Below are 12,751 nucleotides of genomic sequence, written 5' to 3' on the forward strand. Positions count from 1 at the left end.
ACATCTCCACTTCTCCAAACACATCCGTCCATGCAGCTTAAACAGCTCAAAAGCTGCCGACTGCTAAAGGAGCAGCAGAGAACCAGCACCCAAGCAGCCCAGCAGCAGAATGAGCTCCCCACCTGGGGACTGGGGCTCAAATACCCTGAGCCCCGCCCACCCCTTCCCACAATCCCCTGGGAAAGGGGAGGGGTCAATCACCCCAGGCCCCACACACCACCCTTATCAAATCACCTGGACCCTCACTGGAAGTGACAGCACCTGCACTCCTGTCGGGCTCTGTCAGACACTGTTGGTTTTTGTGAAGCCCTGTGAGACCTCTTGGGGTCTGTCAGGCTCTGTCAGGCTTTGATGGGCTCTGTAGGGCCCTGTCGAGACCTCTTGGGGTCTGCTGAGCCCTGTCAAGATTTCTCAGGCTCTGTTGAGACCCCCAGGGCTCTGTCATACACATTGAGGCTCTATCAGGAGCTGACAAGATTTGTCAGGCCCTGACGGGTCCTGTTGGGCTCTGCCAAGCTTTGTCAGGCTCTGTGAGGATCCGTCAAACTCTCTCGGGCCCTGTCGGGCTCTGTCGGACTTTCTCAAGCTCTCTCAGGCCCTGCCTGGCTCTGTTGGTCTTTCTTGAGCTTTGTCTGCCCCTGTCATGCCCTGTCGGGTACATGGCTCAGCAGGGGAGGGGAAGGAGTTGTAGGTCTGTAGGCCACACCCCCTGCAGGGAGCCCACCAATGGGGGTGGAAGTGTGGGTCAAGGGGGAGGAGCCCAGCGGGGAGGGTGAGGTGCTTGGAAAGGGCGGGGGTCCTGGTTGGGGCACACCCCTTCAAGAAGGCACATTGGGGAGAGCTTGGGAGGGAGGTGGGGTTGGCAGTGGCCCCGCCCACATCTTCAGCCCCACCCTCAACCCTAAACCCCACCCCCAAATCCTTCACTGGAAATGGAAGAAACCAAATGCTTAAGGTTTTTTTACATTATTTAATTTTATTGGGTGAGAACTGGCCCCAAAACCAGGTTAAAAATCCCCCAACACGGCCCTGGGGGAGCAACGTCAGGATGGCAGCGGCACAGCGCTGCCCTTTTCCAAGATGGCCGTCAGGGGTAAACAGAGCCACAGGCCCCACCACCCACCTTGGGCCCCACCCCAAAATGGCCACCCTAGGCAGGCCCCACCCACCTCAGCCCCACCCTTCCAGCACAGGCTTGGCAGCCATGACAGTCATAGCCCCACCCACCAGCAGGGACACAGCAGCCGAGATGGCCACGCCCATCAGGGCAGCCACCTTGTTCCCATGGGCAGGGTGCAGGGCCACAGGAGCAGCCGATACAGCCGGGAGCTGCCGCCTGAGCACGGCGCAGACCAACAGCCCCTCCGGCAGTGCCAGCATGGCTGCCAGCCCTCCCCCCCCAGCCATCTTGGATTCCAAGCAGGGTGGCGCCCAGCAGCCATGCTGTCCTCATTTTGTTGTGCACAGGGCCCCATGCAGCATCGCAACCCAGGACAGCTGGTGGGGTGAGGGGACCCAGGAATCTCGATCTATGGGTGGAATGCAGCAGCTGTGGGGTGCTACATATCAATGGGGCAGAGTGCTGGAAGTATATGGTGCTGCAGAGCAGTGCTGTGGCTGTATAGGGCAGACTGGATCTGGGGGGCACTGCTGTGGGTCTATGGGATAGGGTGCAGGAGCTAGTGCGCTGTAGGGCAGAATTGCTGGCCTATGGGCTAGTGGGAAGAAGCTATGGTGTTTTGTGGGACAGTGCTGTTGATCTATAGGGCAGAGGAACTATGGGGTGCTGTAGGGTTACACTGTGGGTCTATAGGGCAGAGTGAACAAGATATGGGGTGCTGTGGGACAGCACTGTGTGTCTATGGGGCACAGTGGAGATATAGGGTGCTGTGGAGCACTGCTGTCCATTTATGGTGCAGAGTAAAAGCAGCTATGGGGTGCAGTGACTCTATAGGGCAGAGGGGCTATGGGCTGCTGTGGGTCACTGTGTGGGTCACTCACCTGTAGGGGGTTCAGCCTCTTCAGGGGTGTTTCACACCACAACAACCCCATTGACCCCACAGCCGCCCTGACCCCCACACCGCCCCATAGACCCTTGTGACCCACCCATAGTGGGCAGTGCAGGCGCAGTCAGGAGGGAAGGGTGGTCAGGTGGACAGAGGTGTGGGGCGCTGTGGGGCAGCACTTTGCACCAATGGGGCAGAACGCAGCACCTACAGGCTGCTGTGGGGCAGCTCTCTGGGTCTAAGGGGCAGAGTAGAGTCCTGTGCGGCAGCACTGTGGGTCTATGGGGAAGAGTAGAGTCACTATGGGGTGCTGGGGGGCACTCCTGTGGATGTATGGGGCAGAGTAGAGGAGCTATACGGTGCTGTGGGGCAGTACTGGGCATCCATGGGGCAGAGTGCAGGAGCCATGGGGTGCTGGGGGGCACTCCTGTGGATGTATGGGGCAGAGTACAGGACCTATATGGTGCTGTGGGGCAGTAGTGGGCATCCATGGGTCAGAATGCAGGAGCCATAGGGTGCTGGGGGGCACTCCTGTGGATGTATGGGGCAGAGTACAGGACCTATATGGTGCTGTTGGGCAGTACTGGGCATCCATGGGGCAGAGTGCAGGAGCCATGGGGTGCTGGGGGGCACTCCTGTGGATGTATGGGGCAGAGTACAGGACCTATATGGTGCTGTTGGGCAGTACTGGGCATCCATGGGGCAGAGTGCAGGAGCCATGGGGTGCTGGGGGGCACTCCTGTGGATATATGGGGCAGAGTACAGGACCTATATGGTGCTGTGGGGCAGTACTGGGCATCCATGGGGCAGAGTGCAGGAGCAATGGGGTGTTGTGAGGCAGTGTTGTGGGTCTATGGGGCAGAGTGTAGGAGCCATGGGGCATTGTAGGGTAGTACAGTGGGTCTATAGGCCAGATGAGCTATAGGGTGCTGTGGGACAGCACTGTGGATCTGTGGGGCAGAGTACAGGAGCTATAGGGTGCTGTAGGGCAGCACTCTGCACCCATGGGGCAGAGTGGAAGACATATGAGGTACTCTGTGGCACTGCTGTAGACATATGGGGCAGAGTGGAGAAGCCATGGGGTGCTGTGGGATAGCAAGCAGGAGCTATAGGGTGCTGTGGGGCAGTGTTGTGGATCCGTAGGGCAGAGTGGAGGTGCTATGGGGCACTGTGGGGCACTGTGTGGGTCACTCACCTGCAAGGTGTTCAGCCTCTTCAGGGGTGTTTCACCCCACAACAACCTCATTGACCCCACAGCCGCCCTGACCCCCACACCGCCCCATAGACCCTTGTGATCCCCCCCCGCCCCATCCCCGCCATGGTGTGCAGTGGAGATGTGGCCAGCCGGAGGAGGTGGGGGGGGCGCACAGTCAGCAGGAGTGCAGTGGGGGGGGCACGGGATCAGCCGGGGGGCAGGGGGGCACAGTCAGCCGGAGTTGGGGGGGGCACGCGGTCAGCCGAGTTGCGGGGGGGGGGGGGGGGGGGGGGCACGCGCGGTCAGCCGGAGCGGGGGGCGTGGTCAGCCGGAGGGGGCGTGGCCAGGCTGCCTTCGCTGTTCTCTGCGCAGGAGCTGCAGTGGGAAAGGGAAGGAAAGGGCCGTTATTTGTGTCACAGTCCTGGGAAACAGCCCCAAATCCCCCCGCTTCAACATTAACCGAGTGAGCAAATTAACTGCCAAAAAAATGGATCTTGAAAGCTTCTTTGAGCACAAATTATCCTAAAAACAGCCCCAAAATGAAGTAAATTGAATTTGAGACCAAACAGCCTTAAAAATCTCAAAATCCCGCCCAAATATGGTCCCTCACAGCTTTATATAATAAGATATATATGTAAAAATAGATTAGATACATTACATAGTAATTATACATAATATATATAATATATATTAATATTTAATGAATATCATTACAATAGTATATTATAGATATCATTATGCCATTATATATTAATTATAAATTTCATTACATAATATCAATGAGTATTAGTTGATCAGTTAATTATATCAGATTATATATTATATATTTCTACTAGTCATCATATTATATCGTTTATAGTAGCATATTGCTATACTGATTTAGTCTACATATTTACTATTAAATTAAAATTAACTTTAATAATTTAAATTTAAATTAAATTAAAAATAAGTTAAATTAAATTAAAATATAGAAATAAATTTTAAAATGGAATGTAAACAATTACGTGGGTTTAGGGAGGCGGCGACCAATCAGCGCCTTTCTCTCCTCAGAGGCAGCGACCAATCAGCGCCTTTCTCTCCCTCGGAGACAGCCGAGCGGGGCTGAGCCGGGGGAGGCTTTCCCGCCAGACGGCACCGGCCAATCAGCGAGCGTCTCCTCGGCCCCCTCAGCGTGAGGGAGAGCGGGACGGGGGAGACAAAATGGCGGCGGGTTAAAAAAGCCGAACATGTTCCCGCTTAAATATTAATTCAGTAAATTATATAAAGAAATAGATTTTTAAAGCTTTTTTTGGGGCCAAATCAGCACCAGATCTGGGACCCCCAGCTCTAGACACGTTCAATGAAGTGAATTCAGCCCTAAAACCCCCCAAAAAGCAACGAAATGCCCCTCCCGGCTTTAAATACAATAACTTACACACTTATTTCAACAACTACTTACATTATTTTAACAATTAATAATTTAAACAATTAAGCGGCTTTAGGAGCCTCAGAACCGCCCAAAATGCTCAAAAAAACCCTCATAAAACCTCAAAAAGCCCCGTTTAAATATAATAATGTAAATTAATAAGCGGTTAACAGAAAAAAACGCATTTGGACTCGCAATCCTGGGAAACAGCCCCAAATCTCCCCCCGGGCTTTAAATATTAATCTATTGTATAAATTCTTATCAATAAGTAGATTCAAAAAGCTTTAAAGTCGCAAATCGGCCCCTCAAACTTTAAACGCGTTAAATAAACCTTTCAAAAAGCCGATTTAGACCCCAACGGCCCCAAAACGGCTCCTCACAGCGCTAAATAATTGAAACAACTCAGCGTCTTCAGGAGCCCCGAACCGCAGTGAAATAATAAATCAAATAATAAACCAACAATTAAATCTTAGGAGCGTCAGACCCGCCCAAAATGTTCCAAATAAAACCTCAAATAAACCCTTTAAACATAACAATTTAAATAAATAAGGGCTCTAAAAAAACCGATTTGGACTCAAAATCCCGGGGAAAAGCCCCAAATCTCCCCGAGCTTTAAACTTTAATTCTCCTGATAAACCCTCAATAAACAGATTTCAAAGGCGCCTTCTGGCACAAATCGGCACCCAAAAATTACGTAAAAACATCTTTTAAAAGCCGAATTAGACCCAAACCAGCCCCGCTTGCTGAGAAAAGCCCCGAACCGGCTCCTCCCGCGTTCAACACAACGATTTAAGCCGCTAAAGCGGCTTCGGGAGCCTTAATCGCCCCCGCCCCCCCCCAAACCCGCGGCTTTAAAACCCCAGTTCCGATCAAAACCCCCAGATACACCCCAGCCCGCCGGTCACTCATTAACCCGCCGAGCCCCAATTAACACCCGCACGATAATTACCGCCCTGACCCGCCCCGTTAACTGATTCCGGCCGCCGTTCCTGCCGTTCTCCGGTTTCCCGCGGCGGGCGGGGGGGGGGGGGGGGGGGGGGGGGGGGCCGATGAGCTCGCGCTGCCGCTGCCGCCTCCGCCTTTCTGGTCCTGCGCGCGTTCTGCGCCGCCCCATTTATTACCTCGTTGTCCCGCCCGGTCCCGCCCCCCGCCCGCCCTCCTTCCAATGGACGATCCGCCCCGTCAGCCGCGCTGCCCAATCAGCGCTTCGTTGCTGTGGGCTAACGTCGGCGAGAAAACGCCGACCAATGAGCGCCTTTTCTACCTCAGGGGCGCTAGCGAATCAGCGCCTGTTACTGGGAGGGCGAACTTCGGCGGAAAGTGACCAATCAGTGCCTTCCTCCCCTCAGCGACACGGTGACCAATCAGCGCCTTTCTCCCACCCCCTCGGAGAACCCCTCGTGGGGATGAGCCAATGGACGACTTCCGAGTCTGACACTGTCAGCCAATCAGCGAGCGCCTCCTCCCTCCCTCGGTATAAAATAGCGAATGAGAGGAGAAGGGGGAAACAAGATGGCGGAAGAGAAGGCATCGTGTCGGCATGCAGCGGCGATTGAGGAGGAAGGAGGAGAGTCGGGGCTGGGCGGAAAACCGGCGGCTCCTCGGGCCGCGGCAGCAGCAGCGATCGGGGGATGTGGGGGGGGGAAACCGGCGGCTCCTCCGGCCGCGGCAGCAGCGATCGGGGTGTGGGGGGGGAAAACCGGCGGCTCCTCCGGCCGCAGCAGCAGCGATCGGGGGGTGTGTGGGGGGGAAACCGGCGGCTCCTCCGGCCGCGGCAGCAGCGATCGGGGTGTGGGGGGGGGAAAACCGGCGGCTCCTCCGGCCGCGGCCGGCACGTGGCTTCACCGGCACCGCGGCCGCGAGACCGCGCGCTGTGGGGCTGCGGGGCGGGTGTGGGGCCGGGGGCTCCAGGGGTTCCGCAGCGGCGGCCGTGGGGCGGGATGGGGCGGCTGCGGTGATAGCTGTGGGGCACTGAAGTGGCTGCTGTGGGGGCTCTGCAGAGGCGTGTCTGGAGCTCTTGCGGGGCAGGAGCAGGGCTGCTGTAGCGGTACCTGTGGGGCAGCCATAGGGCTGCCATGGGGTTACTTAGGGTCACGCATGGGTGGGGGGGCCGCGCGCGCAGCTGGGTGTAGCCCCACCCACGGGGGTGGGATCCGTGCTGAGGGGCGGGGACTGGGAGGACACACCCATTGGGAGGCCCACCTGGGGCAACTGGGCAGGGGGTGGGGCCTCCGTGTGTCACACCCCCATAGGAGGAGCCGCTTGGGGTAGGGAGAACGACACGCCCAAAGAGGGCGTAGCTTAGGAAGGGAGGGGTGGAGCCGAGAGTAGAGTGGGCTCTGCACAGCACGTGCTCTGAGGGGGCGTGGTTTAGCAGGGGCTGAGTTTAGGGGTGGAGCCGCGGGCGGGGCTTCGATGCATTATGCTGCTGGGAGGGGTCTGTAAGGGACACGCGCCTCGGGGAGGGCACAGACTGGCAGGGGCGGAGCTTGGACGGGGTGGAGTTGGGGGTGTGGCTTTCTCAGACCACGCCCTTGGAGGGAGAAGCCGGACTGGATAGCACACTGAAAAATTAAAATTAGCTGTTGTTAATCACATCTAGTTTGATGTCTTTTTATTTTAACTCAGAGGTAATTAATAGCGGTCATGTTTTTGCACAACCCCAAAAAAGCTGTGGTTAAATTCAGACTGTCATAACTGTTTTCTAATATTATTTTACATCTAAATATCTTTTAGTGTTCTGTTGGGAATCATTACTGCCTGGGAACTTTTTAATACCCCTGTTTATAAACAGCCACTACTTCGTGGTTCCTTTATACTTCTCTTTAAAAAAAGAAATGTAACGTTTTGACTCTGTTTGGTTCTGAGCTTTGTTGCCTCCCATCTCATGGCTCTGTTATAATTTAAATACTAAACACTCCCGATCACTTTCCAATGCTGTTTAAAATCTAAAGCTTCCTCACTTTGTTTCCTATGCAGTCATTCGTGTCTGCGGTTTATTTCATAACGGTTGTTCAAATGAAGCTACCAATGACTCCACATTAGTTTTCTGCCTTTATCATTTAAAAGGAATTCCAAACAATGTGTTTTTTAAACTAGCATTCAGATTGGGAACAACTGCTGCCTAGTTCACCAAGTAATAGCTGAAATTAAATTTACTTCTTGCTCATGCCTATATAATTTCATCTATTTACACTTTAACATTTTTATCATTACATTACTACCAGGCGGATTTACTAGCACACATTATTTTTTATTGTAGATATAAACTAGAGGTTTTTTTCTCTACAGGTATTACTTCCAATTAGTGCTCCAGTATTTATATTCCACTCTTTTAAATTTTACTACATAAATTGGGGATTATTACTGTCTGCCTTGGAATTACCTTGGAATTTCCAGGCAAACCCACCGCAGCGCCTCGACGTGTCAAGATTGTCGGTGCCGGCTCCGCCAACAACGCGTCCAGCGAACGCCGCGGTGCTGCCGGGGCTGCGGCAGCGCGACGGAACCGACCGGAGCGCGGGGAGGAGACTCAGCCCAGCAGGTACCACACGTAACGTGGAACACCGGGCGGCCCAACTTCATTTCAAAGGAGGAACACGCACACGGAGCACAAAGGATGCTGTTCTGCACGAGACGCGCTGTCCTTAGCAGCTGCACAGCGACGCTGTCTCTGTGATTGGGAGATCTGGTGGCAAATGAGGGAGCTCTGCACGTGGCACCTTTCAAACCTGCACAGAGTCACACTTCACCCCGCAGGTGACACCAGAAACTAGGAAGCCTCCAAAAAGAATTTACAGCCCCACACCCAAACCAGCTGCACTCACCTCCACCACCAATCCTGCTCTACACACACCTCCTTCTCCTTCACACACCCTTCAACAGCCAGATCCACAGCCATCTCCTCACGGTCATTCACTGCACTGAACGCAGCAGGGTAGGGGTGGAGGGGGGAGAAAGCTAAAGGAAATTTTTTAAAAACTCCCTGTGTTTCTTTCAGTGGCATTTTTGGCGTTATTTTTGTTGGGGGCCGGGGGACATGCTGGGGTGTTTTTAATTAAGGAAACTGCTGTTTCAGCCTGCAAGTGAAAACAAACCACACGCACAAGGCTGGACACGGTCAAAGCAGCCCCAGCTCGTTCCGCAGTCGCTGACAGCGCGTCCATTCAGCCGTCTGCCCGCCCTGACGCGCTCCCCCAGCGTACCCGGCTGGACACACACACGTGTGCTGGGGAACTCGGACCAGCGCTGCGGTCTGGGGAGGAGTGAAGGACGAACCAGAAATAGATCCTGCAAGAATCCGTCTCTAAAACACTGTAGATCAACAACGACAGTTGTAAGTCACAGACACTCTTCCTTTTCTCTCGGACTCTCACAACAGTAATAAGTAAGTCCTGAAGGATGGAAAACACCAGGATAGGCTGGGAACAACAACAAAGGTAGGTAAAAGAAGGTAAATGGGGGCTCTCAGGGGCCCCAAAAGACAAGCTCAGCTGTCCTGAGAGGAGCAGATGGGAATCAGAGGAGTCCTGAGGGGATTGGGGAGGGGGCTGTCCTGGTTTCATTAAAAAACAAGTTTCTCTTTCAGTGAATTTGCCTGTCAGCTAAAGCTTCATATTAGCTGCATTTTCCTGGAGAACCAGATACATACATGTTTTGGTAAACATTGCAATGGAATGCTTACTTGTTGATAAGGACAGATTCACATCTTGCAAGAGGAGCAACAAGAAACAGGTGACCAACAAACTGACCAACCGTGTATAACATCCCCTTCACATGAATACTTCATATAGAAGTGGGAGATCATGAGGATCTTGTCCTCTTTGCCCCTTTTCGTCCCTTCTGCTTATGGTGACATTAGGAGAGGACCTTGCTAGTCGTCCCTGCAAACTGAGGCCTGCTGAGAGACTGAATCCAGCTCCGGTTGGCTGCAGAGTCCAGTCCAGGACTTCAGGTGCCGGCTCTGCAGTTGCTGAGACTTTCAGGATTGGTTTTGTATTATTTTCTCTACTCTTAATATAGCATTAGTAAAACATTGCCAGTTTTTCCAACTCTCTTCTCTCTGTCCTTCTTTCCCTCCGGATCGCCTGTCCTGAGTGGGAAGCGGGGAGAGGGAGGGGCAAAAGGGGGAAGTGGGGGGGAGACGGGGTTAACAATACATCTGCCAGGGTTTTACTGTCACCCCGCAATCTAAACCCTCGACAGGGGCCAACAGATGGGGGGTCCTGAGAGGAGACAAGAGGGAAAAATGAGGCCTCTGGCATGTGACAAGAGCAACTGGGGAAGTTTTGAGGGGAAGAGAGAAAAGAGGGGAATTTAATGGGGCAAAACGTCAAACAGGCACCGTGATGCCACCAACGAGCCTGCAGGGACCCAAAGGCAGGCAGGGCAATCGCAGAGGAACTGGGAGGAAACGGGTTTTTTGAAGGAACAAGGTGGCGAGTGAGCTTGTGAGGGGTCCAGAGGCAAAGGGATGTGTCCCGAGGAGAACAAATAGAGAGGTTCTTACTCTGAGAAGTTGTCCTTGACTTTGTTCCACCAGCAGCCGTCCTGCGGTCTCGGCACAGCCTGGGGATCCCTGACCCGCACCACCACAACCTTTAACAGCACATGGGGCTGCTCTAGAACCGGAATGACAAACAGCAAGTACTTCTCTAGGACAGCTTTGATGTGGGATTGTTCTGTTTTCTCTGCAACGGACAGGGAGACATTTCTCCTCCCCACAGTACCACTAAACACCCCACCCATGACTGTTCAGGCATTTTGGGGCTGAAAGCCCCCATCTCTCACTGGCCTGCTCCTACAGTAACGTCATCGTCACCCCCCGAGTCCCCCCATTTATTCACTCAAAAAAAAAAAGGTAGAAAAGGAAAACAGCCCCAGCGGGCAGCACATTACTTTAAAACGCCATTTACCTATGTACATACCAGAGCGCCCAAACATGGGGGGGCAGCGCCCCGAACAGCCGCAGCCACGTCCCACAGGCCGGCAGCCGCCCCCCGGCACGCTGGGGACGGAGGACGGAGCCGCGTCTCCCGCTCCGGCGCTGCTCCCCCCACCCGGGCTGGGGGGTCTGCTGAGCACGGGGCGGTTACAGCTCCCCCTCTGAAACACAGGAATTCCACATTAGAGTTCCGCGTTGGGGCGGCCGGGTGCAGCACCGCGCTGTGCCCGCAGCCTTTCCTTCCTTGTCCAATTTATACAACGGCCTCGGCTCCTCAGATTCCGCCAGGGCTACTCTCCTCGCATTCCCACCAGGTGGTTCCCCAATCCCTTTCCCGCGAGCTAAAATACCCCCCAACGGGCTCTTGTGCAGAGCACCGCTACCGCGCCGTCCTCCCGTTACGCGTCACGCAGGACGACACGGCTCATCTTGTAACAGAGACAAGCAAGAACTACGAACGCTTCTAGCGGCACTCCACAGGCAATACTAAAACCTGCCCACGACGTACCGCCCTCACAAGTTGTGCTCCAAGTTTATCCCGCCCTCTCCAAAACAAAACAATTCCGGCACGCGGCTCAAGTCCGCCTAACGCTCAGCGCCGCGATCGGGACGCTCGGCCACACGGGCGGCTTCACGGCGCTCGCGCCCCTTGCACGCTAAAGCCACCGCAGCTTCCGCTGTAGGTTTTGGCGTTCGAGTGCACAGTCAGAGCCGAGGCCTATCCGAGAATCAAACCGAACTGCGGTACGCCTCAGCGCTACGTACGGGGCCGGCTCTACACCGCGACGGAGCGCCGGAACAACCGACACCAAAAGCTGGCCGCACGAGCAACCACCGCACGCCTGTAAGGCGCTCGCAAGCCCGTGCGCGCTATCCTGCCTAAATTCCGTACCGCGACTTACGGACGCCCCGCGAGCGCGTGCCCGGTCCCGGCTCCCAGCGCAGAAAGACCCCTCGCCAGAGGTCCTCGTCCGTCCCCGCCGCGACGCGACCGAGACGAGGAGTCTCTCCAGAGAAACCCCCGGGGCGCGCCGACAGAGCCCTCGACTCCGCGGGCCCCGCGGCCGCACAGAGCGGGTCCTCCGGCCGCCTCGCCGGCTGAAACGGGGAAGGGAACGGGACGGCAGAGTCAGCAGCGCTGCTAAGCCGCATTCTTCACAGTATCACAGTATGTTTGGGACGGGAAGGGACCTCAAAAGATCATCCAGTCCAATCCCCCCATGGAGCAGGAACACCCAGGTGAGGTCGCACAGGAGCATGTCCAGGCGGGTTTTGAATGTCTCCAGAGAAGGAGGCTCCGCAACCTCCCTGGGCAGCCTGTTCCAGGCTCTGCCACCCTCACTGAGAAGAAGTTTCTTCTCAAATTTAAGCGGAACCTCTTGTGTTCCAGCTTGATCCCATTACCCCTTGTCCTGTCGTTGTTTGTCACCGACAAGAGCCTGGCTCCATCCTCATGGCACTCACCCTTTATGTATTTATAAACATTGATAAGGTCCCCCCTTAGTCTCCTCTTCTCCAAACTAAAGAGCCCCAGCTCCCTCAGCCTTTCCTCACACGGGAGATGCTCCACTCCCTTAATCATCTTCGTTGCCCTACGCTGGACCCTCTCCAGCAGTTCCCTGTCCTGCTGGAACTGAGGGGCCCAGAACTGGACACAATATTCCAGATGTGGTCTCACCAGGGCGGAGCAGAGGGGAAGGAGGACCTCTCTCCACCTACTAACCACCCCCCTTCTAATACACCCCAGGATGCCATTGGCCTTCCTGGCCACAAGGGCCCAGGGCTGGCTCATGGTCATCCTGTTGTCCACCAGGAGCCCCAGGTCCCTTTCCCCTCCACTGCTCTCTAATACGTAATTTCCCAACCTATACTGGAACCTGGGGTTGTTCCTGCCCAGGTGCAGGACTCTACACTTGCCCTTGTCAAATTTCATCAGGTTATTCCCCGCCCAACTCTCCAGCCTGTCCAGGTCTCTGATGGCAGCACAGCCTTCTGGCGTGTCAGCCACCCCTCCCAGCTTGGTGTCATCAGCAAACTTGCCGATAGTGCACTCTATTCCCTCGTCCAAATCGTTAATGAATATACTGAATAACATTGGCCCCAGCGCTGACCCCTGAGGCACTGCACTGGATACTGGCCTCCAGCTGGACTCCGCACCATTGACTACCGCTCTCTGGCTTCTCTCCTTAAGCCAGTTTGCA

At 54.9% G+C, this 12,751-nt stretch overlaps 1 protein-coding gene across 22 annotated transcripts; it reads right to left on the reverse strand.

Annotated features, from left to right (window-relative positions):
* Positions 1-2,708: 2,708 nt before the first annotated feature.
* LOC135579723 (uncharacterized) lies at positions 2,709-12,751 on the reverse strand. 22 transcript variants are annotated; one of them, XM_065066585.1, is made up of 4 exons: positions 10,534-12,751; positions 10,116-10,227; positions 8,812-8,896; positions 7,206-8,294 (listed from the first exon to the last, which is right to left on the reverse strand). In XM_065066585.1, exon 1 carries the CDS (start codon positions 12,643-12,645, stop codon positions 11,743-11,745), a length of 903 nt encoding a protein of 300 aa, XP_064922657.1. In that variant the 5' UTR covers positions 12,646-12,751; the 3' UTR covers positions 7,206-8,294; positions 8,812-8,896; positions 10,116-10,227; positions 10,534-11,742. The 22 variants fall into 22 exon arrangements, 17 of the variants coding, with proteins under 17 accessions (XP_064922657.1, XP_064922654.1, XP_064922656.1 ...); XM_065066582.1 differs by having other exon boundaries at positions 8,713-8,896; XM_065066584.1 differs by having other exon boundaries at positions 8,812-8,920.

Source organism: Columba livia, chromosome 6 (assembly GCF_036013475.1).
Source record: "Columba livia isolate bColLiv1 breed racing homer chromosome 6, bColLiv1.pat.W.v2, whole genome shotgun sequence".
NCBI lineage: Eukaryota > Metazoa > Chordata > Aves > Columbiformes > Columbidae > Columba > Columba livia.